This window comes from Odontesthes bonariensis, chromosome 19, assembly GCF_027942865.1.
Source record: "Odontesthes bonariensis isolate fOdoBon6 chromosome 19, fOdoBon6.hap1, whole genome shotgun sequence".
In the NCBI taxonomy this organism is placed as follows: domain Eukaryota; kingdom Metazoa; phylum Chordata; class Actinopteri; order Atheriniformes; family Atherinopsidae; genus Odontesthes; species Odontesthes bonariensis.
In genome coordinates, this window is record NC_134524.1 from 7,787,485 (window position 1) to 7,814,276 (window position 26,792).

Below are 26,792 nucleotides of genomic sequence, written 5' to 3' on the forward strand. Positions count from 1 at the left end.
TAGTTGGAAGGGACGTTCCACTGCGAGCCAAAATATGTCTACTGGGAATATACTCAGAGAACTTTGTGGTGCTCATTGACTTTGGACTCTTACGAGCCAGGAGGATAATTGCATTATTGTGGAAAAGTATGGACACACCTTCTATTGGAATGTGGACAAAAGAACAGATGTCCTGTCTGGCTTTGGAGAGACTAACATATGTTGTAAAAAAGAAAAAGAATTTTGCTCACTTATGGAGACCTTATATGGACTTTCTGGAAACTCACAACCTTGAATTGTGATTAACTGTACAAGTTCTGCAATTTGTGCACTGCTGTGACCCTGTTGGAATGTAATTTTGTTTTATTAATTATTATTTATCTACATTAGTATCATTTTGTTTGTTTTATTCTATGTTTATGTGTTTATTTATTTTTATTCTATTTTATTTATTAATTATTATTATTATTATTATTATTGCCAGAAGGGGACATAATGTTTATGTTTAAATGTCAATGTTTAAAACAATGAAAAATCATAAAAAAAAATATGTTTAAAAAAAAATGTACAAGTTCTGCAATTTGTGCACTGCTGTGACCTTATTGTAAAGTAATTTTGTTTTATTAATTATTATTTATCTACATTAGTATCATTTTGTTTGTTTTATTCTATGTTTATCTGTTTATTTATTTTCATTCTATTTGATTTATTAATTCATTTATTTATTATTATTATTATTGTGAGATGGGGATATAATGTTCATGTTTAAATGTCAATGTTTAAATCAATGAAAAATCATTAAAAAAAAAAAAAAAAGAATGCTCACTCGAACTGGGCTTTAAACGGAAAAAACACAGCCAGATGTTACTGCATATAAATGTGCATTAATGATCATTCAGAGTTGCCACGGTGACGTGTCATCTGTCCTTTACAGTAGTACCTGTCTCACACCTGGTTCCGTTGAACCCAGGGAGGCACTGGCAGGTGTAGGAGCCCAGACCGTCCAAGCAGCTGGCCCCGTTCACGCAGGGGTTCGGATCGCACTCGTCCACGTCCACCTCACACAGGCGGCCTCGGTAGCCCTGCACACACTGACACCTGGCGCACAGAGCCGAGACAGGGATCAACCCCAGCTCCTTATTTCCTCCAACATCAGAAAAAGTGATCTTTGAAATATGTTAGTAGCAAAGTGAGCAAGCTGCGAGTGAAAAATCCTGCCGAGACCTGACACCATCATCCGTTTTGTGTATAATTAGGACTCAAAGCTGTGTCTTTACGTCCTAATATTTCCATTTTAGAGTTTTAACCCGCACTAAGAGATCTGAACACATCACAGCAGCTTTAAAATCTTTACTCTGGCTTCCAGTCAGTCACAGAATAGATTTTAAAAGCCTGCTGATGGTTTACAATCTGTGACATGTTCAGAGAATATAAAGCCAGCAGAACTCTTAGATCCAAGGACTCAGGTCAGCTGGTCCAGTCCAGAGTCCAGACTAAACATGGAGAAGCAGCATTTAGCTGTTATGCTGCAAACAAGTGGAACAAACTGCCAGTGGAGATTAAACTTTCACCAAATGGAGACATTTTTAAATCCAGGTTAAAAACATTTCTTTTCTCATGTGTCTATGCATGAAATCTGCACGTTATCTTTTAATTTATCTGGACTGCTGCTTGTTTTTAAATTCATTTCAATTATTTTATTTGTTTCTCTTTATATTCTTTTATGTATTTTTAATGCTTCTTCCACTCCCTGCTGCAATGCTTTTGACCTGCTCTCATGGGTAACCCCTCCGTCTTTTCCATTTTGTGTATGAACTCTTAACCTTGATGTGAATTAGTGTTTTTTTCTTTTTTTTATGTCAGATTTCTGCATGTTATATCCATTTGTCATGGTGTATTGTCTGTATGTTTTTTTTATGATACCTGCCTTAGGACAACAGATGAAATGTAGCAACTGTGCTAATTCTGGCATATTTACATTGATGCTCTGCTGATATGTTGATTAATGTGCATTGTCCTAATCAAATAAATAAGAAATAAAATAAATAAAGCACTTTGAATTGTTTTGTACATGAAATGTTCTATACAAATAAATTTGATTTGATTTGATTTTACCTGAAACTGTTAACAGCATCCAGGCACGAGCCTCCATTTAAACAAGGAGTGCTGTAACATTCATCCGTGTCGATCTCGCAGCGATCGCCCGAGAACCCGACATCACAGCTACAGCTGTAGCCGCCCATCAGGTCCTCGCACACGCCTCCGTTTAAACACGGGCCGGATAAGCACTCGTCGATCTCCAGTTCACAGCGAGATCCTGTTAAAACACGACAGTCGTGTTAGAGGTTACCCCCGCAGGTAATGAGTTTAACTGTTGATCAGCAGCCGGTCTGAGTCCAGCTCTCTGACCTGTGAAGCCGGACGCACAGCTGCAGGCGAACTTGTTGACCTCGTCGACGCAGACGCCTTCATTCAGACAGGGGGAGGAGATGCACTCGTTTACCTCCGCCTCGCACAGAGAGCCTGAGACACAGAGAAATTACTTATTCAAACCCATATTTACACAGGTACGGGTCCTTCAACTTAAGTAACATAATCATCAATACAGGACGAAAGTACGGGAAATAAGTTGAAAACTCCTTAATGGGACCAAATCAGACAGTTTCTGCTGCTGTTGTAGCAAGTCAAAGGGGCAGAGAAGAAGAAAGAAAATGCCTTTCTGCCAAACTCTGAGAGGTGAAAGGTGGCGAAGACATGTAGGACGATAAATATGCTGGCAGCGGACCAATGGTGAACTTATACCGATAGAAAAGTTAAACCAGTTAAACCAAATGAAACCAAGTGAAAACCCCGTGATAAACAGCATCCAACAGCTGTAGAGGGAAGATGTGTTGGTGTTGATAATGTCAGCATCATCAATAAGAGGTAAAAAAAGGTGGCAGCAACAAGTTTTAGTTAAATATTCTTTCAAATATCTTAAAAGAGAGCCTGTCATCAATTAGGACGCCTGGATATTTAAAGGGCCGCCTATAAAATGCCCATTACAGATGATCAAAGGGCAGAGCAACGATGTTGTGCGACATTTAACATTCGTGTCATCGGCATGAAGACGTAATGATGCGTCAGTAATATTCTGACCTTGCTAACAAAGATTGGAAAAAGAACAGGTCCTAAAACTGAACCTTGGGGCACTCCTTTGGTGACGTTTGGACAAAGATTGGAAAAAGAACAGGTCCTAAAACTGAACCTTAGGGTTCTCCTTTGGTGACGTTTGGATAAAGATTGGAAAAAGAATAGGTCCTAAAACTGAACCTTGGGGCACTCCTTTGGTGACGTTTGGACAAAGATTGAAAAAAGAACAGGTCCTAAAACTGAACCTTGGGGCACTCCTTTGGTGACGTTTGGACAAAGATTGGAAAAAGAACAGGTCCTAAAACTGAACCTTGGGGCACTACTTTGGTGACGTTTGGACAAAGATTGGAAAAAGAACAGGTCCTAAAACTGAACCTTGGGGCACTCCTTTGGTGACGTTTGGACAAAGATTGGAAAAAGAACAGGTCCTAAAACTGAACCTTGGGGCACTCCTTTGGTGACGTTTGGACAAAGATTGGAAAAAGAACAGGTCCTAAAACTGAACCTTGGGGCACTACTTTGGTGACGTTTGGACAAAGATTGGAAAAAGAACAGGTCCTAAAACTGAACCCTGGGGCACTACTTTGGTGACGTTTGGACAAAGATTGGAAAAAGAACAGGTCCTAAAACTGAACCTTGGGGCACTCCTTTGGTGACGTTTGGACAAAGATTGGAAAAAGAACAGGTCCTAAAACTGATCCTTGGGGCACTCCTTTGGTGACGTTTGGACAAAGATTGGAAAAAGAACAGGTCCTAAAACTGAACCTTGGGGCACTCCTTTGGTGACGTTTGGACAAAGATTGGAAAAAGAACAGGTCCTAAAACTGAACCTTGGGGCACTCCTTTGGTGACGTTTGGACAAAGATTGAAAAAAGAACAGGTCCTAAAACTGAACCTTAGGGTTCTCCTTTGGTGACGTTTGGACAAAAATTGGAAAAAGAACAGGTCCTAAAACTGAACCTTGGGGCACTACTTTGGTGACGTTTGGACAAAGATTGGAAAAAGAACAGGTCCTAAAACTGAACCTTGGGGCACTCCTTTGGTGACGTTTGGACAAAGATTGGAAAAAGAACAGGTCCTAAAACTGAACCTTGGGGCACTCCTTTGGTGACGTTTGGACAAAGATTGGAAAAAGAACAGGTCCTAAAACTGATCCTTGGGGCACTCCTTTGGTGACGTTTGGACAAAGATTGGAAAAAGAACAGGTCCTAAAACTGAACCTTGGGGCACTCCTTTGGTGACGTTTGGACAAAGATTGGAAAAAGAACAGGTCCTAAAACTGAACCTTGGGGCACTCCTTTGGTGACGTTTGGACAAAGATTGAAAAAAGAACAGGTCCTAAAACTGAACCTTAGGGTTCTCCTTTGGTGACGTTTGGACAAAAATTGGAAAAAGAACAGGTCCTAAAACTGAACCTTGGGGCACTACTTTGGTGACGTTTGGACAAAGATTGGAAAAAGAACAGGTCCTAAAACTGAACCTTGGGGCACTCCTTTGGTGACGTTTGGACAAAGATTGGAAAAAGAACAGGTCCTAAAACTGAACCTTGGGGCACTCCTTTGGTGACGTTTGGACAAAGATTGGAAAAAGAACAGGTCCTAAAACTGAATCTTAGGGTTCTCCTTTGGTGACGTTTGGACAAAGATTGGAAAAAGAACAGGTCCTAAAACTGAACCTTGGGGCACTCCTTTGGTGACTTTTGGGCAAAGATTGGAAAAAGAACAGGTCCTAAAACTGAACCTTGGGGCACTCCTTTGGTGACGTTTGGACAAAGATTGGAAAAAGAACAGGTCCTAAAACTGAACCTTGGGGCACTCCTTTGGTGACTCCCGACAGGACTCCATCGCATCGCTCTTACCTAGAAACCCAGGCTTGCACTGACACTGGAAGTCTCCCATCCCGTCCTTGCACAAGCCTTCATTCTGGCACGGAGCAGAGTCACACTCGTTTATGTCGATCTCACACTTGGCACCTGAGAGAGACGCATCACAGGCTGAATTTAATGCTCATAACAAAGCGACGCACAGCACAAATCTGGCGAAGATGAACGTCTGGAGCCAGAGATGAAAGCACATAAAAACGCTGTAACAATAACAATACCAGTTATGTCATGTCCATGGGGTTTTCTCCATGTTTTGAGTTCTTAGTTTTGTGTTTTATTATGTTTTTGTCATGTCTTAGTTTTTAAGTTCATGTTTGGTTCTTAAGTTTTGCCATTGTTTTCCCCACAGCTTCTGGTTCCTCAGTGCCCATGTGCAGGTCATTAGTTCATTCACTTCACCTGTCGATTTTCTCAGCTGCATCCAGTCATTCATCAGTTCCCTCAGTATTTAGTCTCTCACATTCATTGTGAGATCATTACATCTTTCACCCTTCACGCCACACCAAGTTAAGTGCTTTCATATAATTCTAAGTCATGTTCTTTGTTTTGTTTGGTCTTAGTCATGTTTTGTCATCCGGCTCAGCCACGCTTTACGTTAACCTTGTTTTGAAATAAATAATCAAGTCTCGTTTTTGAAAGTCCGCATCCGTGTCCTTCCACGCCTCGCACCCCCACACTTGTGACAAGTTATAGGAAACCGAAGAGCCTTTTTAATATGCTTAGAAGTCCACTTTCTTCTCTACAGATGTTTACAGATGGACTAATAGATGCTTTACCTGTGAATCCAGGCGCACAGGTGCAGACGTACCCCGCTCCAACCTCCTCACACGTTCCCTTATTCTGACAAGGATTCAGGAAGCACTCGTGGAAAACCTGCAGGAACAGCAAACATAAACCAAAACTCATAAATTTCTATATGTGGGCCGTAAACGATGATAAAAACATAAAAACTAAAGTAGGTTTAGGAAAGCTGAGACTCACCTGACTGCTGGCCTGGTAGTCCTCGCTGACCTCCACCTCTGGAGCAGCAGTGACACTCTCCTCCTTTGGAAGAAAGCTGGAGCCAAAACCTGACAGCGACACCCAAAGAAAACACAGAAAATGTCAGCAAAGACGAGTTTTCCTTTTGCCACCAGACTGGCAGACTGAACGAAGGCCAGCTGAGGAAAAAAAAAAAACCTGCATTTGTATTCATCGCTGGCAGTTTGCTGTAACCGCTGATCATTCCCACACTCCAGGGAACGAAGCTTTTCATTTCCATTTTGCTTCAGGGCAATAAAAAAAACCTGTTTCCATTTCCCCAGATCCCAAAGAGTAATCCGGTTTCCAACTGGAATGAGCCGATCAGACACCACACAAGTGGAGCGACGGCAGCTTTCACACAGACACGCGAGGAGCCGACACGAAAACAGCTTCTTTTCTTTCTGCTGACTCAACCTGACATGTCCTGCAGATACTTAACATCAAGCACCAACTTATTATTACAGCAGGCCGGATGAAATGTAACACTTTAAAGGAGAAGTTCGTTTTTTTTTGGGTTTTTTTTAAACCTGGACCTTATTTCTGGCATAAAATACACTCATCTACTCACCGATAACAGTTTGGTGAAAGTCGGCGTCCTTTGGAAGATATTTAGATCACTGGAGATCAGCGTATATCCATATAACGGGAGAGAACAGAGACAATACAGCCTCTAAATAAGGCATTATCTGTCTTTATTTCACCAATACTTTAAGACCAATGAATGAATGAACGCGTACTGTTGCACTGTTAGCTCAGAGCTGCCGTGTTGTTGTTATTGGGGGCTTTCTACATACTTTCTACTGGGATGACGTCATCACCGCTGCAGCACAGCTTATTTACTCCGGTAAGGACGTCCATCGCACTCAAAGTCGTTGTCCACGTCGTCAAAATCTGATAAATATCCTGCCATGTTGGACAAAACTAGCAGCAGCAAACTCTGTGTGAAGATCAGATCACATCTAAAGGCCTTGGTATGCTTCTCCATCGCTATCAATCCGTCTCCGTGGTCACTAAACCTTTCAAAGTTCTCCGTCGGGATGTCGGATACGCAAGGCAGTTCACCTCCCGATCAGTAGGCGTCGCTACGTTAAACGACCAAATCTCGCGACGTCTTATCGTGAAAGTGGTTGATTAATTGTTCACCTTCCGGCTCCGTTCCACTCCTCACAGTGAACGATGGCGAGCGAGAGAGAAAGACTGCTGTTGGAGTTGGAGCTTGTTGATTTTGAAATGAAAATAATTTTGACCAAATGTCGACCGGCACACAGTGAACTCTTTCAAAAATGGCGGTGTTGTTGTTCTGAGAGGAAGGAGCTAAACCGGAAAAGTGATTCCGGAAATGATGTTGTTAGCCGACCAATCACAACCCTTGAGGTCTCCGCGAGTCTCCGTCGCCTCGACGGATAGATAGATAGGAATGTTGGCCGACGCACGCACGCCTTTCCCGGACGACCATAAATCAGGCTTAACGCTAATCTAGTCCGATCCACTGCTTTGGTCTGGGTCTGAAGCAGCCTGCAGAGAGACGATGGAGGACCCTGAGGAACTTTCTCAGGAGTTGGTGAGAGACATTTTAGAACTAGCAGAAGATGCAAATACAGTTTTGTTTGATAGAGTAATATCAGCGCGACCACCCAGTGTGTAGAAATGTGTTCACTGGCTCTGCATCAAACCATTATCTGCAATCGGTTAGGCTTGACTTGATGTGCAGGGTAACCAATCAGGTGTTAGGAATCCGCCCACTGACTTTGATGGACTATATATATATTATATCTGTTTTTTTTACATAAAAAGATTTGGTATTTCAATGACCCATTTAAATAATTATTCACTGATGTATTTATTTTGGCACTTTTTGTCCTCCATAAGGCAGACTTACTGGAGCAGTGCTGTATGGTGGTCGCTCCAGTGATTGTGGTGGTTCCATAAAAAGGACAGGAGAGGCAGTAAGAGCGGCCGTGCTCAGGCTGGTAGTAATCTCTGGGACACGGATAACAAGGAACCAGACCGGTGCGGGAGAAATGACCTGCCGTGCACGGGACTGTGGGAGAGGGGCCGAAAAAAAGAGAGAAAACAGAAGTGAATGGATATGAAGGAGATGATGAGGCGCCAACATCAACCCCAAAATATTCTAAAAGGGCTGCATTTGGTTGGTGGAAAACATGTCGAAGCGCCAAGCCCACAATTTAAAAGGTAGAAGTTATTCATTCATTTAACTGGAAAAACTTGGATCTAAAGTTTCCAAACCTACTTTAAAGGGAAAAGAGGATTTTTTTCAAACAGGAATTTGTTATTTTTGAACAGAAAGATTTTTGCTTGGAAGCCAGGAACACGTCGGTTTTCCTTCTGAATAACTCAAATAGAATTAGGGCTCGTCAGATCAAACACATTTTAAGCAGATAAGACGTTAAAGCTTGTCGAACTGCATCACCTCCGCACTCGGCCTCGTCCACCGCTCCTCGGGTGACTGTGGAGGTCTCGTCAGGGCAGAGCAGACACTCTCTGGCACCGAAACCGGGCTGAAAGTGACCCAGCGGGCACGACTCGCAGATCTCCAGGCCGTTCAGAGAGTGACCGCCTGGTTTGCACTGCCCTGCAGACGCATACCGATCACATCGGGAGGAAAGAGACACAGGAAATACACCACAACATTAACTCTACTGTCAGCGTGTTCGTTTGTATCGGGACACGCGTGTGAATTAAATGACCGTATTCCCAGGTGATGAAACGCACCTTTGCACTCGGCCACGCTGCGGGAGTGCAGGTAGGCCGTGGAGGTTCCCTCGGAGCAGGCTTTACACTCCAGCTGGCCTTCCTGGTCCTGGTAGGAACCCAGCCAGCAGCTCTCACATTCATTATACTCCAGAGAGAAGTACGTTCCCACTGGACACTGGACTGCAAGAGCGATTACAGTTAGGGATTTAAAGGCAAGGCAAGGCATCTTTATTTATATAGCGCATTTCAAACCACAGGCAACTCAATGTGCTTTACATAAAGACAAGGCATTTAACCCATTGAGGCCGGGAAAGCATTGCCACATTTAATAATAATAATAATATATTTTATTTATAAAGCACTTTACTTTTTATTTTATTTTATTACTGTTTTTTTTTTTTATTGAAAATAGTGCTGTTCCTGCACTTTACTTTTTACATTTTCTATTTTCGTGAAGGTGTATGTAAATAAACTCAATTTCCAAAGAAAGCCACAGGTGTAAGCTCTCAAATACTTTTTGAATTTTGTTTCTATCTGCTACAGAGGCTGAGAAATCAATCATTTAGTAGGCGTTGACACAATTGCTGAATTTCCAGAAAAACTTCAGGTTTTAGGGGGTCTTTCTGAAATCGCCCATAGGTTTTACAGGCATTCTTTTCCAGGCGTTTTAGGCCTAAATGGGTTAAAAGAACAGCATAAAGCAGCATAAAAACAAGCAATTTAAAGAGAAAAAAAAATAGAAAAAAAATTAAAACACAGTTGGAAGAGGGGAAAAAGAAAAATATAAACTCGACCATAAGAGAAATGTTTTTAACCTGGATTTAAAAGTGCTTACAGTTGGGGCTGATTTCAGTTCTGCTGGTAGTTTGTTCCAGTTTGTGTGCAGCATAACAGCTAAAAGCTGCTTCACCGTGCAGACACGGTTAAACCCCGTTAAAGTCAACTGAATCAGCCTCCGTCCACTCACCGCACATCCTGCCTTTGAGCACCGAGCCCGGCCGGCAGAACAGAGACGCCCTCTTGCTCTCCAGCGACTTGGGATCAGCCACGATCATCTCCGAGGACACGTGGAAGCTGGACAGCGGCTGCTTGGCCAGCGTCCGTTTCAGGCGGTTGGTGAGAAGCTCCAGGGTGCGCAGGAGCCTCTTCTGATTGGCCACTTCCGTTGAGTCGTTCCTCGACAGGGGCAGAGGGATGCTTGCTGGGAGAATGGCCAAAGTTTAAAGGACTGAGCAACAGAGGAAACCGATGGAAAACACGAGACGTCGCCCTCCTGAGCAAAGCAGGCGATGCCATTTATTCTACCTGTGATGTTGAAATAGATCTGGATCTTCTGGTCTCTGGTGGGGCCCGTGATCCTTCGGTGCCTCTTGGTGCGCTGGTGAGGCTGCCGGCTGCCGTCCCGCTGCCGGCCGGGGAGCTGCCTGCTGCCCGTGGCAAAGCCCGACTCAAAGTAGGCGTAGTCCTGGGCGCCCTGAGGACCCCAGCTGTTGCTCCAACCTCCTGGTGCTGGTGAGTATCAGGCAGGTTAAAGAGACGCTTCGCTTTAAATATGGGTGGCATGCTTTGCTTAAAGGGATAGTTCGCCTCTTTTGACATGAAGCTGTATGACATCCCATATTAGCAACATCATTTATGAACATTTTCTTACCCCCTGCTGCGTCCTGTGAGCCGAGTTCCAGCCCCGTTTTGGAGTTGACGAAAGTAGTCCGGCTAGTTGGCTGGGGTTTTAAAAAGTAAAGCGTCTTGCTTCTCAAAACAATATGCGTTCAAAAGAGTAATACATTTGCATCACAAAACCGTTCTCCAAATAAAATCAGACCTCACAATTGCTTGGCACTATTTTCTCTCCCTTCGTATCACTGCCTGCTGCCGCCTGCCGACAGCCGCACCTGTTACAGTGTTTACTGCTCGGAAGCAGGGGACTGCTCGTTCTGCACTTCGGTCTGCACAGCAGGCAGTGATACAAAGGGAGAGAAAATAGGGCCAAGCAATTGTGAGGTCTGACTTTTATTATCACTCTGATGTAGTGTAGCTCAGAGAGTATTTAAAGCCTGAAATAAAGAAAAAAACTTTGTTCATTTTGAGCTGTCAGCTGGTTCGAATGGTCAAATCACAGAGAAAGAAGGTAAATTCATGCCCAACAAGTGGTTTAAGGACACCTGACTTCCTTTTGTGCACATTTTAAAAACCTTTAATTGCTCATCCGTGTAGTTGCAACATTTAAGCATTTAGGTTTTCTGTTTAGCTATTTTCTCTCCCTTCGTATCACTGCCTGCTGTGCAGACCGAAGTGCAGAACGAGCAGTAAACACTGTGACAGGCGCGGCTGTCGGCAGCAGGCAGTGATACGAAGGGAGAGAAAATAGTGCCAAGCGATTGTGAGGTCTGACTTTTTCCTGGAGAACAATTTTGTGATGCAAATGTATTACTCTTTTGAACGCATATTGTTTTGAGAAGCAAAACGCTTTATTTTTTAAACCCCAGCCAACTAGCCGGACTACCTTCGTCAACGCCAAAACGAGGCTGGAACTCGGCTCACAGGACGCAGCAGGGGGTAAGAAGATGTTCATAAATGATATTGCTAATATGGGATGTCATACAGCTTCATGTCAAAAGAGGCGAACTATCCCTTTAAGAGGATGTAAACCCTACCGATGGAAAAGCCGTTTTCATAGTCGTAATTGTATTCCAGACAGTGACCCTGTGACATCACCTCCAGCTTACAGGTGACGTCATCACTGCTGCAGATGTTGGGAAGCTGCGGAGAGAAGAAGAAAATCAGCGACATGCATCAGAGTTGATTCAGAAGTTCCCAGAGCGAGCGCGAGCACAGCTGCTCACCATGCCTCCGAGTTTGGCGTTGAAGTCGCCGGCGAATGACTTGACCAGGTCCGCGTCATCGCACCGAGACGCTTTAAACAGCATCTCAAAGGGCTTGAACCCGTTGTTCGCGATACGATTCACTGGGAAAGAGAAACAGGGGGACACTGAGCACGGGACGAGCCTCTTTTTTCCACTTAAACAGTCTCTGTGACGTCCAGGTGCAGCACTCACATGAGCAGTCGGGTCTGCTGGGAGAGTAGGGCGGCTCCCACACGCCGTTGTAGGCGCAGAAGTAGCTGTGCACCGTGTCCTGAGTGAAGCTGTAGCCCTCCTTACAGTGGAGGGTGCAGTTAACCCCCTCCTCCTCCTCAGAGCAGACGAACTCTCCGTTCACTGGGACATACGGCTGGTCACACGTCGTCCCTGCACAGCATGAACCGATGATGTCATTGATTGATTGATTGATTTTTATTTTTGAACATGTATAAAAAAGAAAACGTATGTAACTATTTGTACATACAAAACAAATAAAAAGAGAAATTAAAAAAATAAAAATAAAAAATTCTATCACATAACAAAACATTGTTCGAAAAAGGAATGGGAAGAAGTACAATACTTTTTTAGTTTCCCTCCCCTTTTTAACTACTCTTCAGTTTTTAAATATCCAAGCTACAATACACCTATATAAATATATGCCATATATACACTACCTAAATATCTAAATAAATATATAATCACAAAAATAAATATACACTACACATATATATATATATATACATATAAATATCCCCATAAATAAATATATGCCATATATACACTTCCTAAATATCTAAATAAATATATAATCACAAAAATAAATATACACTACACATATATATATATATATACATATAAATATCCCCATAAATAAATATATGCCATATATACACTTCCTAAATATCTAAATAAATATATATAATCACAAAAATAAATATACACTACACATATATATATATATATATATATATACATATAAATATCCCCATAAATAAATATATGCCATATATACACTTCCTAAATATCTAAATAAATATATATAATCACAAAAATAAATATACACTACACATATATATATATATACATATAAATATCCCCATAAATAAATATATGCCATATATACACTTCCTAAATATCTAAATAAATATATATAATCACAAAAATAAATATACACTACACATATATATATATATACATATAAATATCCCCATAAATAAATATATGCCATATATACACTTCCTAAATATCTAAATAAATATATAATCACAAAATAAATATATGCTACATATATATATATATATATATATATATATATATATATATATACACTACACATATATATATAAAACTATCCCCATAAATAAATATATACCATATACTAATTAAATTACAATATAACAATTAACCCTATTCTATTCATATATTTATCCCTCATCGTCCTCCGTTAACATACTTCCTCTTCCATGTACTTGTTTAAAAATATATATTTGCACTTTGCTTTATTTCTGTCTCCAGACTGTTCCACAAAGTCATCATCCTACACAGAATAAATCCACCACAATAACACACAACTACGACAAAATGTGTTGAATCCGAAGCACGGCAAGTATAATTCTATCGGATCTGTGCCCAGACAACCATACACTGCGGGTACATGCTCCACTTCCTCGCTTCATAGTCTATTCAGACGTGAATCGTAATAAAATAGCTGCTTTTGTTGTGTATTTGATGATTTTTGTCAGGTTTCGCACCTCAGAGCTACCACGAGTGCAACTAAAGAAAAGATAGAAGGTAAAAATAAAGGGAGAAACATAAAGTTTACCCCAAAAAGGAAACTAGAAATGCAGAATAAGTCAAATATTTAAACAGACTCGTTCAATAATCCCTTCTGAGGACTAAATGTTGGGCTTATTATACTGAAAAGGCACTTTTATAATGTTTATATGATGTACAGAATGTGTCCCAAATCTTATCCCCAAATAAATAAATACCAAATACCTCGAATACCATGAATCATATTACATTAAGTATGTTAATGTAATGAAATGTGGGAATAAGTCAGACAAACTACCTTGTAGGGATAATCTGAGTCAGATATATACGGTATTTAAAATCTCCACACGTGTGCTGATAAGGCACAGCAAAGGCTGCATCAGTGCGATACCTTGGACAGTTACGGTGAGGTTGCATGTGCGGCTGTTTCCTGCAGCGTCGGTCGCAGTGTACTGGACCAGCGTCTCTCCGACAGGACACAGCGAGCCTGGACTGTGGCTGCTGTTTACCGTGAGGCGACCACCTGGAAAACAGGAAAAGTAATCAGGGTGTAGATCAGGGGTGGCCAACCAGTCAGAGACTAAGAGCTGCATTTTTTACTGTGTTACCACAAAGAGCCACATCATACACATGAACATCACCCCATCCCTTCCCCTCTCACACAAGCAACATTTCCTTGTGTTCTTCCATCATTTCCTTGTCTTTTTCCATCATTTCCTTGTCTTTTTCCATCATTTCCTTGTCTTCTTCCATCATTTCCTTGTCTTTTTCCATCATTTCCTTGTCTTTTTCCATCATTTCCTTGTCTTTTTCCATCATTTCCTTGTCTTCTTCCATCATTTCCTTGTCTTTTTCCATCATTTCCTTGTCTTTTTCCATCATTTCCTTGTCTTCTTCCATCATTTCCTTGTCTTTTTCCATCATTTCCTTGTCTTTTTCCATCATTTCCTTGTCTTCTTCCATCATTTCCTTGTCTTTTTCCATCATTTCCTTGTCTTTTTCCATCATTTCCTTGTCTTCTTCCATCATTTCCTTGTCTTTTTCCATCATTTCCTTGTCTTTTTCCATCATTTCCTTGTCTTCTTCCATCATTTCCTTGTCTTTTTCCATCATTTCCTTGTCTTTTTCCATCATTTCCTTGTCTTTTTCCATCATTTCCTTGTCTTCTTCCATCATTTCCTTGTCTTTTTCCATCATTTCCTTGTCTTCTTCCATCATTTCCTTGTCTTCTTCCATCATTTCCTTGTCTTCTTCCATCATTTCCTTGTCTTCTTCCCTCATTTCCTTGTCATCTTCCCTCATTTCCTTGTCTTCTTCCATCATTTCCTTGTCTTCTTCCATCATTTCCTTGTCTTCTTTCATCATTTCCTTGTCTTCTTCCTTCATTTCCTTGTCTTCTTCATCATTTCCTTGTCTTCTTCCATCATTTCTTTGTCTTCTTCCTTGATTTCCTTGTCTTCTTCCTTGATTTCCTTGTCTTCTTCCATCATTTCCTTGTCATCTTCCCTCATTTCCTTGTCTTCTTCCATCATTTCATTGTCATCTTCCCTCATTTCCTTGTCTTCTTCCTTCATTTCCTTGTCTTCTTCCATCATTTCCTTGTCTTCTTCCCTCATTTCCTTGTCTTCTTCCCTCATTTCCTTGTCTTCTTCCATCATTTCCTTGTCTTCTTCCATCATTTCCTTGTCTTCTTCCATCATTTCCTTGTCTTTTTCCATCATTTCCTTGTCTTCTTTCCTCATTTCCTTGTCTTCTTCCATCATTTCATTTGTCCTATTCTATTGGTTCCTTGTCTTCTTCCTTAATTTCCAAATACACACACCTCTACTCAGCCAAATTTTTGTAAATGTCACACACCAACATGATTGTAGCGACTAATATAAAACAAAGTAGTTGTTTTATTTATTATCCGAGTCTGAACAATGTTTTATTTTGAAAACGGTCACGTGACGCATCGACGCTGATATTAAACCCATAAACCGAGCAAAATGAGTCAAAAACAGACGTGTTTGGAAAGAAGAGGCTGTGACCACTAAGAAAAAGAAAGCTGCATTTTGAAGGCATGTTTAAGCGTTACCATAGCAACCAGAGAGTTAGGCGGCAGAAAGGATGATACGTCAGGAGGACGCTGCTAATAAAGTTACATACAAGTACACAGTGGATTCAAGTTTATCATTATATTTACTAAATACCACAGAGTCTGTGTTGGTCGTATCATTTTATTTTGTAGTATTTATCCGCCACACAGTGAAAATATTGTCTGACGTTAAACCGGTCCGTGGGGCAAAAAAGATTGGAGACTGCTGCCGTATTGAACTCAAACGAAGCAAACACGCACATTAAAAAAAACCACTAACACAAATTTTTAAATGAACGTAAGAGCCGCATGAAACCAGACAGAAACCATACATTCACTGTACTCTGGCTGCAAAATAGCATCATTATTATAACTGTACAACACAGTACTGCGACACTAAAGTACTAATATTTCCCTATAATGGAGGAAAACTTTCACACTACACGTTAAAACATGATACATAACAGTTACTGTAAGAGGAGCAACTGTAACACTGAGATTTATCATCCAGAACTTCTGGATTGTCTGGAGTCAGAAATCCAGCAGAGGGCAGTCTTGGCCTTCCTTGACTTGTCAGGATTAAACGGGACGTTCTTCACTAAACCATCTATGTTAAAAAAAAAGTTTGAATCTTTCTTCCTGAATTAAGGGAGTGATGGAAAAGGGGAGCCGCGGTGAGAGGAGTGTGTGACGCTGCGGGTTCGGGAACAAAGAACAATGAGAACATCTGCAATTGTGAGACATGAGGATGGCATTAAAAAGTAGGGGAAAAGCCGGCGATTCGCCTCCATTAACAGTAGCGTCCTCGTTCCAACGGGGCTGACACACGTCTGGCCTGCCGGAGTCTCCCTTTATATTTAGCCCGACGCGCGTGTGTTTGTCTGCGTGCGTCTAGCGAGTCATGACTATATATAGAGCTGGCATCAGGGTGTGGGCCTGGAAAAACAAAACGCTGACGTCGAAGCGGCGCTGGACTGACGTTGTGTGTACCCGAAGCAGCCGCAGCAGCCTGTTATTATAGTGCACGTGGGGATGAGTGTGTGTTTGATGGGGTGCGTGCACCTCTGCAGGCAGGTGGGGGACGACCGGTTTGGGCTTTTAGTCAGCGGGACGTTAAATTTGGGGCCCTGAGTTTGTAAACTAACAAGCATACACTGTATGAGGATGGTGTTATTCGAGTTCTGTGCGCCTGGCTGTGGGCTGGAGGCCTGAATGGGTCTGGTTTGTTGTCTGTCATCACTCCGGTTTGGGTACAGTAAGACTCCGAGTCCACGATATTCAGCCTGTCTGGTAAAGTGACCTCTTTAGAATAATTCCATCCAGATTTGAGCAGTGTAACTATTGTAGTTTCCATACAGGACCCAGTTTAGGGTGATGAGAATACAAAAAAAAAGCAGTAAAATGGCCCTGTTCTGCATTTTCACAAATCAGAAAAAGGTTTCACAAATACTAAACAAGGTTTTAATGAATCTACAGCCTCTTTAGAATAATTCCATCCAGATTTGAGCAGTGTAACTATTGTAGTTTCCATACAGGACCTAATTTAGGGCGATCAAAATGCAGTGAAATGGCCCTTTATGCCCATCCATTTAATTCGCAAATCGGATGCCAACTTCAGCGTCGCGTCTATGGGCTTGATGTGGTGCTCATGTGCCCCCCCTGGAACACCCCCACATTTAAAATCACTGCTCCACCCCTGATCCACTCACTCTATTGGATGAACTGCTCGTAACTTAAATCGTCATGACAACAGATGACAAATGTCCCCCGTGACGACCAGTCCAAAGTGCTCGACTGAAAATGATGATGTGATTTATCAACTGCATCCTCATATATATCAAATATAACCATTATTCACAGTCAGGAGGAGTTTGTTCTCAACTAATTTACCAAAAACACAAGAACTTACCCTTAAAATCCAAATCGTCTCTGTTCCTTCACTCATAAACAACCTATATGCTTAAATTCTTAATGTCTTTTCAGGTTTGGCAACAGAAATGTCAGAGCAACACGCCACAATGCAGCAGAAACAGCAGCCAGCAGTAAGTCAGGCACGGGTTACGTGGTTATAGGCTCACGTTTGGGGGTAAACACTGAAGTCAGGTGATCCAGGTCACGCTTCAGGCAAATCATCCGCTCAGACATCTTTCCTTTAACCCGCGGCACGGAGGGGAACGTTTTCCTGCAGGACCAGCTTTACACCATTTTACTGCTATAAGCATCTTTTTCCAGGCATCGCGTCGTTTGAAAGCATCCTCCGACATATATCACAGCACAGTCTAACCTCGGACGGCTGGATGCATAAAATCTGTGCAGATTTATGACTGAAACTCGGCACACACAAAGCCAGACATCCGCATTATTTTCTACCTGCTGCTGTGAATATAGAATAAAATATATCGTGTTTGGATGGTCCCTTTAAGGCTATCGTTTCCACATAAAAACCCTCCTAACAACGCAAGTTTTTGGACATGACAATGAAAAGATCAGCAAGAGAAATGGGACAGAACTGGATGGAAAAAGGTAGTTGATGCTTAAGACTATTTTAAGATGCATTTTGGACAATTTTCGGGGGCACTGGGACCGAATTTTACAACGAGTCGCAGCAGCGTGACTTTGAAATTTAAGGTTTGTAATGGTGGGGTCAGTAAGCAGGCTGCTGTTGCTCCTCTTTGCTCATTCCTTTAAACCAGGAATGTCCAAAGTCGGTCCTCAAGGGCCGCTGTCCTGCAGGTTTTAGGGCTGTGTTCGAAACCGCATACTTCTCCTACTACTCCTACTACTCATACTAACTTTTTGAGTTAGTATGCGAGTTTGAGTAAGCAGAAGTTCCCGGATGCATACTAGATTCGCCCAAATGTTGGGTATGCATCATGAGGTTACTACTCATACTCAAACTACCCAAGATGCAACGTAACGTGACGTCGCCGATCGTCATTTCCTGTCAAAACGGCAGTTTTAAGCTAGCTACAACGAGGGTAGGTTCACTTCCTGTTTTCAAAACAAAAGCAGCAATTGTATGGTAATGGCTTTCCCTATGATAAAAGGCAACGGGTATTTTATTTTGTGAAAATAACCGGAAGTGCGTTGCTCACTGCGGCTAGCTTTAGTAGCGCCGAATTCGTGGGAACAAAATTGTAAATAGCCGGTATTTTGTCAGAGTTTCAACACGTCGGGGATCTAAACGACTACTTTCTCGCCTGAAAATGTTTCAAATGTTGCTAAAGTTTACAGAGTTTAGAGCTTAAGTGAAATCAGCTTCAGACCGGCTGATTTCGGCTCGAGCAGGAGCAAATTGCATTGTGGGTAAACGCTCTGCATACTGTCTGATCGATGAGTATGCAGTATATACTATGGAAGTATGTAGTATGTAGTATGTAGTATGCAGTATGCAGTATGTAGTATGGAAGTATGTAATATGCAGTATGTAGTATGCAGTATGTAGTATTTAGTATGTAGTATGGAAGTATGTAGTATGTAGTATGTAGTATGTAGTATGTAGTATGCAGTATGCAGTATGTAGTATGGAAGTATGTAGTATGTAGAATGCATTATGTAGTATGTAGTATGCAGTATGGAAGTATGTAGTATGTAGTATGCAGTATGCAGTATGTAGTATGGAAGTATGTAGTATGTAGTATGCAGTATGCAGTATGTAGTATGCAGTATGGAAGTATGTAGTATGTAGTATGCAGTATGTAGTATGTAGTATGTAGTATGCAGTATGCAGTATGTAGTATGTAGTATGCAGTATGCAGTATGTAGTATGCAGTATGCAGTATGTAGTATGTAAGTATGTAGTATGTAGTATGTAAGTATGTAGTATGTAGTATGCAGTATGTAGTATGTAAGTATGTAGTATGTAGTATGCAGTATGTAGTATGCAGTATGTAGTATGTAGTATGTAGTATGGAAGTATGTAGTATGTAGTATGCAGTATGCAGTATGTAGTATGCAGTATGTAGTATGGAAGTATGTAGTATGTAGTATGCAGTATGTAGTATGGAAGTATGTAGTATGCAGTATGTAGTATTTAGTATGTAGTATGGAAGTATGTAGTATGTTGTATGCAGTATGCAGTATGTAGTATGCAGTATGCAGTATGTAGTATGCAGTATGCAGTATGCAGTATGTAGTATGTAGTATGTAGTATGTAGTATGGAAGTATGTAGTATGCAGTATGCAGTATGTAGTATGTAGTATGCAGTATGTAGTATGCAATATGTAGTATGTTGTATGGAAGTATGTAGTATGTAGTATGTAGTATGTAGTATGCAGTATGTAGTATGGAAGTATGTAGTATGTAGTATGCAGTATGTAGTATTTAGTATGTAGTATGCAGTATGCAGTATGTAGTATGTAGTATGGAAGTATGTAGTATGCAGTATGTAGTATGTAGTATGTAGTATGCAGTATGTAGTATGCAGTATGTAGTATGTTGTATGGAAGTATGTAGTATGTAGTATGCAGTATGTAGTATGCAGTATGTAGTATGTTGTATGGAAGTATGTAGTATGTAGTATGCAGTATGTAGTATGGAAGTATGTAGTATGTAGTATGCAGTATGCAGTATGTAGTATGGAAGTATGTAGTATGCAGTATGTAGTATGTAGTATGTAGTATGCAGTATGTAGTATGCAGTATGTAGTATGTTGTATGGAAGTATGTAGTATGTAGTATGCAGTATGCAGTATGCAGTATGTAGTATGTAGTATGCAGTATGCAGTATGTAGTATGTAGTATGGAAGTATGTAGTATGTAGTATGCAGTATGTAGTATGTAGTATGCAGTATGTAGTATGCAGTATGCAGTATGTAGTATGTAGTATGCAGTGACATCAGTCGAGAAACGAATACCTACATTCCTGAGATGAAGCGTTATAACCTAAATCTATTGCTAAGAAAGAAACACGAGTTAGAAAACTAGTTCTTCAACAGTCTGACGTATCTGAGGTCTGCAACAGAAGTAAAACCTGTTCTAAAGGAGGAAAAAAGGAGTCAAATTTAGCCGAGTTTGAGCAAATCTGACTCAGAAACAAAATATCAGCTCATTTAACGTAACGTAACACAATAAGGTTAATTCATTCTGAACATCAGGGCCGTTTTTTTGTCATAAACCAACAATTGAGCCAACAGAAATAACACCAAACTTCTTGTGTTTAAGGAACAAATATTAAGTCAAAAATAGTTTAACTGAGCCGACCGATCACATTTAGTCTCACAAAGCTCCACATTTTCCTTTGTCCTCTGTTTCCCCTACTCATTCATTAGTGAAGCAGTCGAGATGGAAAATTACACCAGAGTTTCTGTTAATTTCAGTTTTTCTGTTTCAGCTACTGGTGGAAAAAGTTGGTCTGGAGTCCTGAGCTCTGCAAGCAAAGCTCTGTGGAAGAGATAAAAATCAACAAAAAGCCAACCATTACCCACATCTGCACCCATTTAAAACCTTTAAAATGAAATTAAAATGGATGGTGATAACATGAGTGCTGATAAAATCTGCTGTCTTATGAATTATGCATTTTATTTTAAAAAGGAAAATTGAATTAATTGTGCAAAAAGAAGCCAAAAAACGGTAATAAGAAACACAAGTTGTGTTTTATTTCATGGTAATATGTACTTCACCTCATATTTCATTTATCACTACGTTAACCTTTGCACTCACAGTCTACAGTATGCATCAAGATACCAGTTTATGTTTGGGGGCACAGTTTTGTGTCCATAGTTTATATGATTTATTCATCAAGCTGAAGAGTCCGATTCTGATTCAAGGGGGTCTTTTTAGGGCGTGCAGTGACCCGGTCGACTCCTCAGTGCCCACCTCTTTTGACTAAATAACTCTATTTTACAGATTAAAGGACCGTGACGTTAACAGGAGATCTCAGACAACGCATCAAACTGGTGGAAAAACACTCGACTGGCAATTTTATTCTGAAAAACGTACATTTTTCTCATCTGCAGTTGGGCCACGGACAGCTGGTAGGCTACTGATCCCCCTTTTTAGACAGGAGCCATGTGTTCACGTAGCCCACATTGCTGCTATAAGCTCTCTCTTCATTATTCCTCTGGACTTCACTGCTGCTCCACTCTTATATTTAAGTTTTATTTAAGTTTTTAGCAGCTAACATAAAATCTGCTGAAAATACGGGCAATGTTTCACACTATTGTTTGTTTTTGTAAAAGCTGGAACCAATTCTGCAAAAAATCGGAATTTCCAACTGGTCAAAAAATTGGCAATTAGAAGCCCGATCTCCTTTTTTTGGGATTTACAACATTAGTACAAAGTGTTATTAGCTCATTTATTTCTTCAGTTAAGTGAACTGTGTTGCTAATGCTAACAACTTTCAACTCCTCCCTTCCAAGGTTCAGCAAACGAAGCATCACCTGAAGTTGAAGTTGGGCAGAAATAATGAGAAAAGGGATTAAATAACTTTGTAAAATGAAATCTGAGCGGCTCAGTGAATTAGTTTTTGAGTAGGTGTTGACTTCAGACACCCAAATATATGCTCTTTTCCCCACATTATATCTCCTTTATCTTTGGATTGCATCCTTAGTACAACCGGAGGGCGTTTTGCTGTAAATATTTTGGTTTTCATTTAACATTTTAAGCGTATCGGCTCAAGCAATCTATAAACAAACTCTAATCTAAATGGGTATTGCAGAGGGTGCAATGGTTAATACCATCTTATGGTGACTTTGTTACACAAGATTAAACTATACTATTTAAATCAAGCACCGAGCTCTGAGAGTCGAATACAGGATGAGCTCATGTAATTACACAAAGGACTGTGCGAGATATGGATGGAATGAGTGCAGATTCCCACAAAAGAGCCTTTTTCATAGCAATAACACCTGTGGCTCTCCATCTGTTTTAGCATTAATGACATTAGCATACACCGTAACCGCTTCCTCTGTCCACTCGTTCCATTCTCTCTCAATCTCCGTCTCAAACATGGATGCACGGGTCCGGCATCCCCCTCCTTTATTCTCACACACACAGCCCCTGATCCCGATCCCGTTTTTTCCGATCTTTCCTTGGAGAGGATCCATCATCAGCTGAGACAGAGGGCGGAGCAGAGCTGCAGAGGAATAAAGCATCCACAGAGAAGACGGGAACCAGACATACCTGAGTTGTCGGAAAACTGCGGCACTTCCCAAACGACCGCCGTCTCCGTGTTCGTGGCCTGGACCGTCGGCGGCGACCTGCACCTGTCAATCACCGGGGGCTCCGTATCTGGAAAAAAAAAAGAGGTTCTTTGTCTTTACTTAACAATCAGATGGAGGAAATATGATCAAATCAGCACGTTATTGCACTTAATCCAACTACAACAGCAGAAACACCGGGGCAGCATGAAGGAAACACAGTTGGTAGCACTGAGCTACGCTCTGATCTGGCTTTTTAAGTCAGAGGGCACAAGTTAAACACATGTCTCTAATAAAAAACCACAGCGTTCCACCGCCATAATAACACATGGAAATGTTCACGGCTACCATGCTTGAGGTTTTTCCCCCTGACTGCAGTGATTACTGAGCGGCTGACACGGGACACCCTGGTTTTTCCCTCCCTACAGCAACACTATTTGGCACCTGCTGGGGCAGACGGACTTCCTCACTGATGACGGTGAAATCGCATTTTTACTCTGAAATAACGGAGATACCTGCAGGAGGACGGAGCGACAAACAAACAAGCAGGTAGGAAGCAGAGATAGATACAGAGGCTGCGCTCTCACCAAAGCTCCACTAGCTTGCTTTGCATCATGGGAGACAGCGTAGGAAATTAGCGAGGGCCACGGGCCATTTGGCCCTCAATTTAGCCTAAAATGTCCCCAAAAATCATGCTCGAGGGGCCAAAATTGCCCCCAAGTTTTTGAAACAAATATTTGTACATTATAATGGGACTACAATTTTTATTTTCATTAATTTACCGTTGCGTCTCTTTATTCTCCTGATGGAATGTAAATAAACGATTATTAAGCGAGTGGCGGGAGTAGTTGGGTTTCCATCCAAGTCGTATCGAATTTAAGAGCGTATTTTGTGAAAATGCGCAAAAAGCAAAGCGAATTTATGTGTTTTTATGAGTTAAACTTGAATATACTGTTGCTATGAATATGAATATGCTTTCAAGGACTAAATAAATAAAGCCTGCATTAGTTTGCTCACGGCTTTCTCCTGTTTTCTGTCTGTAGCTACTACTTCCACACTTCTCTCTGTAAAATAAATGGCAAGCTTTACATTTATTTGGGTTGGCAGACGGCAAAGTAATGATGACGTTGTGCATTTAAATCTAAAAATAACTTGAAGATCTAAGTTTTTTTTTTTTTTTGATGGCCCCAAAACATTTTGAAAATGTCCCCACTTTTGGGACTGTGGGGGCCAAAATTGCCCCCAAAATATTTTCTTAATTTCATACCCTGATGGGAGAGTATCATTTTATTATCTTTAGAGTGCATTTCTAGTGTTTTTCCCCGTGTTCATACACTCTCTGTCCAGAGTCAGAGATCTAGAATCCTTCTTTGAGACTGGTGCTATATAAATAAAACCGAATTAAATTGAATTGAATTTATTTGGGAAAAGACAAAAAAACCCCCATCCAAAAACTAAATGAAAAAGTTCAATCTTTCAATTTGGTGCCGTGACCCGGATGGCTGACTCTGAGGACTGTCTGAGGGAGGACTGCTGGAGGTGATGAGGGGGACCCGAACATAAGGTGAGCAGAAAACCTCTCTGAGGCCACATGCACCACCCACTGCGCTCCTTGCGCTCCACTGAAGGACGGACGGACTCACCGATGACGGTGACAGTGAAGGAGCAGTTGGCCTGGTTCCCGGAGCGGTCGGTCGCGACGTAGGTGATGGTTTCCTCTCCGATGGGGAACAGCTGAGGCGGGCTGTAGACCGGCTTCACCTGCACCATCACCTGCGGGAGAGAATCTTTGGACTCGTTTCTCAAGCTAAAACGTCCAAACGATGTATATATTTCTCACAGTCAGGTTTCCAACCTCTTCTTTGGAGTTGTCACTGGGAGCTGGGACGTTCCAGCTGACGTTAGCGGTGCCGCGCCGCTCGTCCGTTTCTGCAACGATGTCCGCGGGGCACCGGAGCGACGGGGGCTCGATATCTAAAAGAGAATAAAAGAGAGTCAGATAAACACACTGTTTCTGTTTCAGGTGATTTCAAACAGAAATTCAACCAGCCTGCTCTTCGTTATCAACGTGGGAGCAGCATCGTGATGTCATCTGACCTCTGATCTGTTAAACATGCCACATCACGCACACATTATGGACTATTATCCACAACAAGACAAAGAGAACAGAAGCTCCAGCTTGTAATGTGGTAAAATCAGACAAACCCCAGCTGCAGAAATGACCCTGTCAGGTCTTAGAAATCAGGACACAATCATGAATCCGAAGCACAAATGCAGTCCGGTGTTGTGACCACGTGGTTCATGTATTTATGGGATTGTTGTCGACTGTGTTTTACATAAACGTGGCTGTGTGGGGTCTAGGGCTGAGCAATTTTATCGATACTGCGATTTAGATCGGCCCCCCCCCCAATAAAGTATAGATTTTTCAGTCGTGATTATTGATTTATTTATTTTTTTAAGCAAAGTTTACTGAAAAGTCAGATGTTACAATTAGTGAAAAATAACCCCACAGAACATTAATATAATACAATACAATGCCAGAGGGTCACATTATACAAAACAGTGAAAAATGAGTTCTTAATAATGTTGTATAAAGTGCATAAAGCTCTCACGTTTGTGACATGTTTGTTTCTGTTTGTCTGGCTGTGTTGTCCTTCCGGTTCAAAGGTCGGACCACCAGTCCAATCAGTGACGATTCATGTCAAATCACACCGTCCCTTTTTTTCCACCAAAAGATAATGATGTATGTGTATCGAATCTTATCAAACCGTTGGCTGAATATCGAATCGTAAGATTACTGTATCGCTACAGCCCTAATGAGGTCCAGGTGAAGATCGCAGCCAACATACTATAGTTCCTCATTTGACGCATCGCTGTATCGATCCCAGCAGATCGATCAACCAACGGCCCACATTCCAGCGAGCAAGTTGAGCTGTTCTGTGTGCATATCCAAGATATTGCATCTGTTTTTAAAAGATTATTCACCTTTCTACATTTATCAGTAAAGTAAATCAAACGAAGGACAGTAACGTGATTTTTTAAAATAAAACTGGTAATTAAGAACCTGTTTGTTGTCGAAAAACTGCTCTGAGAAAACTCCACATCTCTCAGAACAGGTTCAGAGTTACATTTGAAACGACGAGCTCCTTTGAGAATAGATCCATGCGACTCCAACTGCAACGAGGGGTCATCCTGGAGTCCACCTTCTCTTTACAGTCACAAATCAATCACATCACCAAGTCCGCCTTCTTTCAAATTAAAAACATTTCCTGACTCCGCCCCTCCATCTCTGACTCTGAGACATTCATCCACGCCTTCGCCCCCTCCTGTTCCCTGGACAGGCTCCACACACACACACCAGATCCTGGCAGCACATCACCTCCACCCTTATCCACCTCCACTGGCTCCCGCTCAAGTTCCTACAAACTCCTCACCTTCAAATCCCGTCACACCGTTGCCCCCAGTACTCGCCGACCTTCTCCATCAATCACTGTGGCCTTTAAACAATCAGCTGTTCACTCAACACTTGTAATGCGACCTTGGGTTCCTTGAAAGGCGCCATATGAGGTGCTTATACACACAAACCGAGCCCCTGATCTGCTGGATTTTTATCTCAAACATACTAAGAATGAGAAAAACCTCAAACTGAAGTTTATTTACCACAGCTTTCATTCACTTTTGAGTCTGTTCGGTCTCACATGAGAAGGTGGGAGACGGCGCTTTCTTCCCACCAGGAGACTTCCCGCCTGTTGAATTGCTCCAGAAAGCCGCTCTGGATCTGCATCTGGACCTCATGACCCGTTCACTCAGGCATCCATCTTTGCTCAGACACTTGGATGTGACCAGCCTCATTAATCTTGACAACACGGGATGCATATTTCCGACCCGATGTGGACCAGAGAAAGCCTTCCCGACTGCACGCCCAGCTTTGTCACATCTTAATTTCCTCATAATGTGGCACATAAATTGCATCCCTGCCTCTTTATCCCGTCAAAACAAACTCTCTTTCAGTGTTTTAGGATCAGCGAAACTCACCGTCTCTCTGCCAAACTATTAAAAAAAAACACCTGAAGATGACTCATCCACCCCTCTCACCTCTCTCTGTGTTACCTCTCCATCTCCATGGCAACCCCTTCCTTAAAAAAAACAGCAGTTCCCTTCATTAGCAAACCCTCTGTGAGGAAATGAGGGGGATTGAGGACATTGCTCTG

General features: G+C 41.6%; 1 protein-coding gene across 1 annotated transcript in view; it reads right to left on the minus strand.

Annotated features, from left to right (window-relative positions):
• The window catches only part of svep1 (sushi, von Willebrand factor type A, EGF and pentraxin domain containing 1), a 149,400-nt gene that overhangs the window by 43,776 nt on the left and 78,832 nt on the right, over window positions 1-26,792 (minus strand). Inside the window, exons 8-25 of the mRNA XM_075451446.1 lie at window positions 24,437-24,555; window positions 24,225-24,354; window positions 22,565-22,672; window positions 13,757-13,888; window positions 11,788-11,979; window positions 11,575-11,696; window positions 11,386-11,491; window positions 10,037-10,240; window positions 9,699-9,932; window positions 8,750-8,911; window positions 8,448-8,609; window positions 7,896-8,057; window positions 5,975-6,063; window positions 5,770-5,866; window positions 4,970-5,083; window positions 2,389-2,502; window positions 2,095-2,296; window positions 920-1,077 (exon numbers count right to left, since the gene is read on the minus strand). Of these exons, the coding sequence (XP_075307561.1) occupies window positions 920-1,077; window positions 2,095-2,296; window positions 2,389-2,502; window positions 4,970-5,083; window positions 5,770-5,866; window positions 5,975-6,063; window positions 7,896-8,057; window positions 8,448-8,609; window positions 8,750-8,911; window positions 9,699-9,932; window positions 10,037-10,240; window positions 11,386-11,491; window positions 11,575-11,696; window positions 11,788-11,979; window positions 13,757-13,888; window positions 22,565-22,672; window positions 24,225-24,354; window positions 24,437-24,555 (2,607 nt within the window). The remainder of the gene's footprint in view (window positions 1-919; window positions 1,078-2,094; window positions 2,297-2,388; window positions 2,503-4,969; window positions 5,084-5,769; window positions 5,867-5,974; window positions 6,064-7,895; window positions 8,058-8,447; window positions 8,610-8,749; window positions 8,912-9,698; window positions 9,933-10,036; window positions 10,241-11,385; window positions 11,492-11,574; window positions 11,697-11,787; window positions 11,980-13,756; window positions 13,889-22,564; window positions 22,673-24,224; window positions 24,355-24,436; window positions 24,556-26,792) is intronic.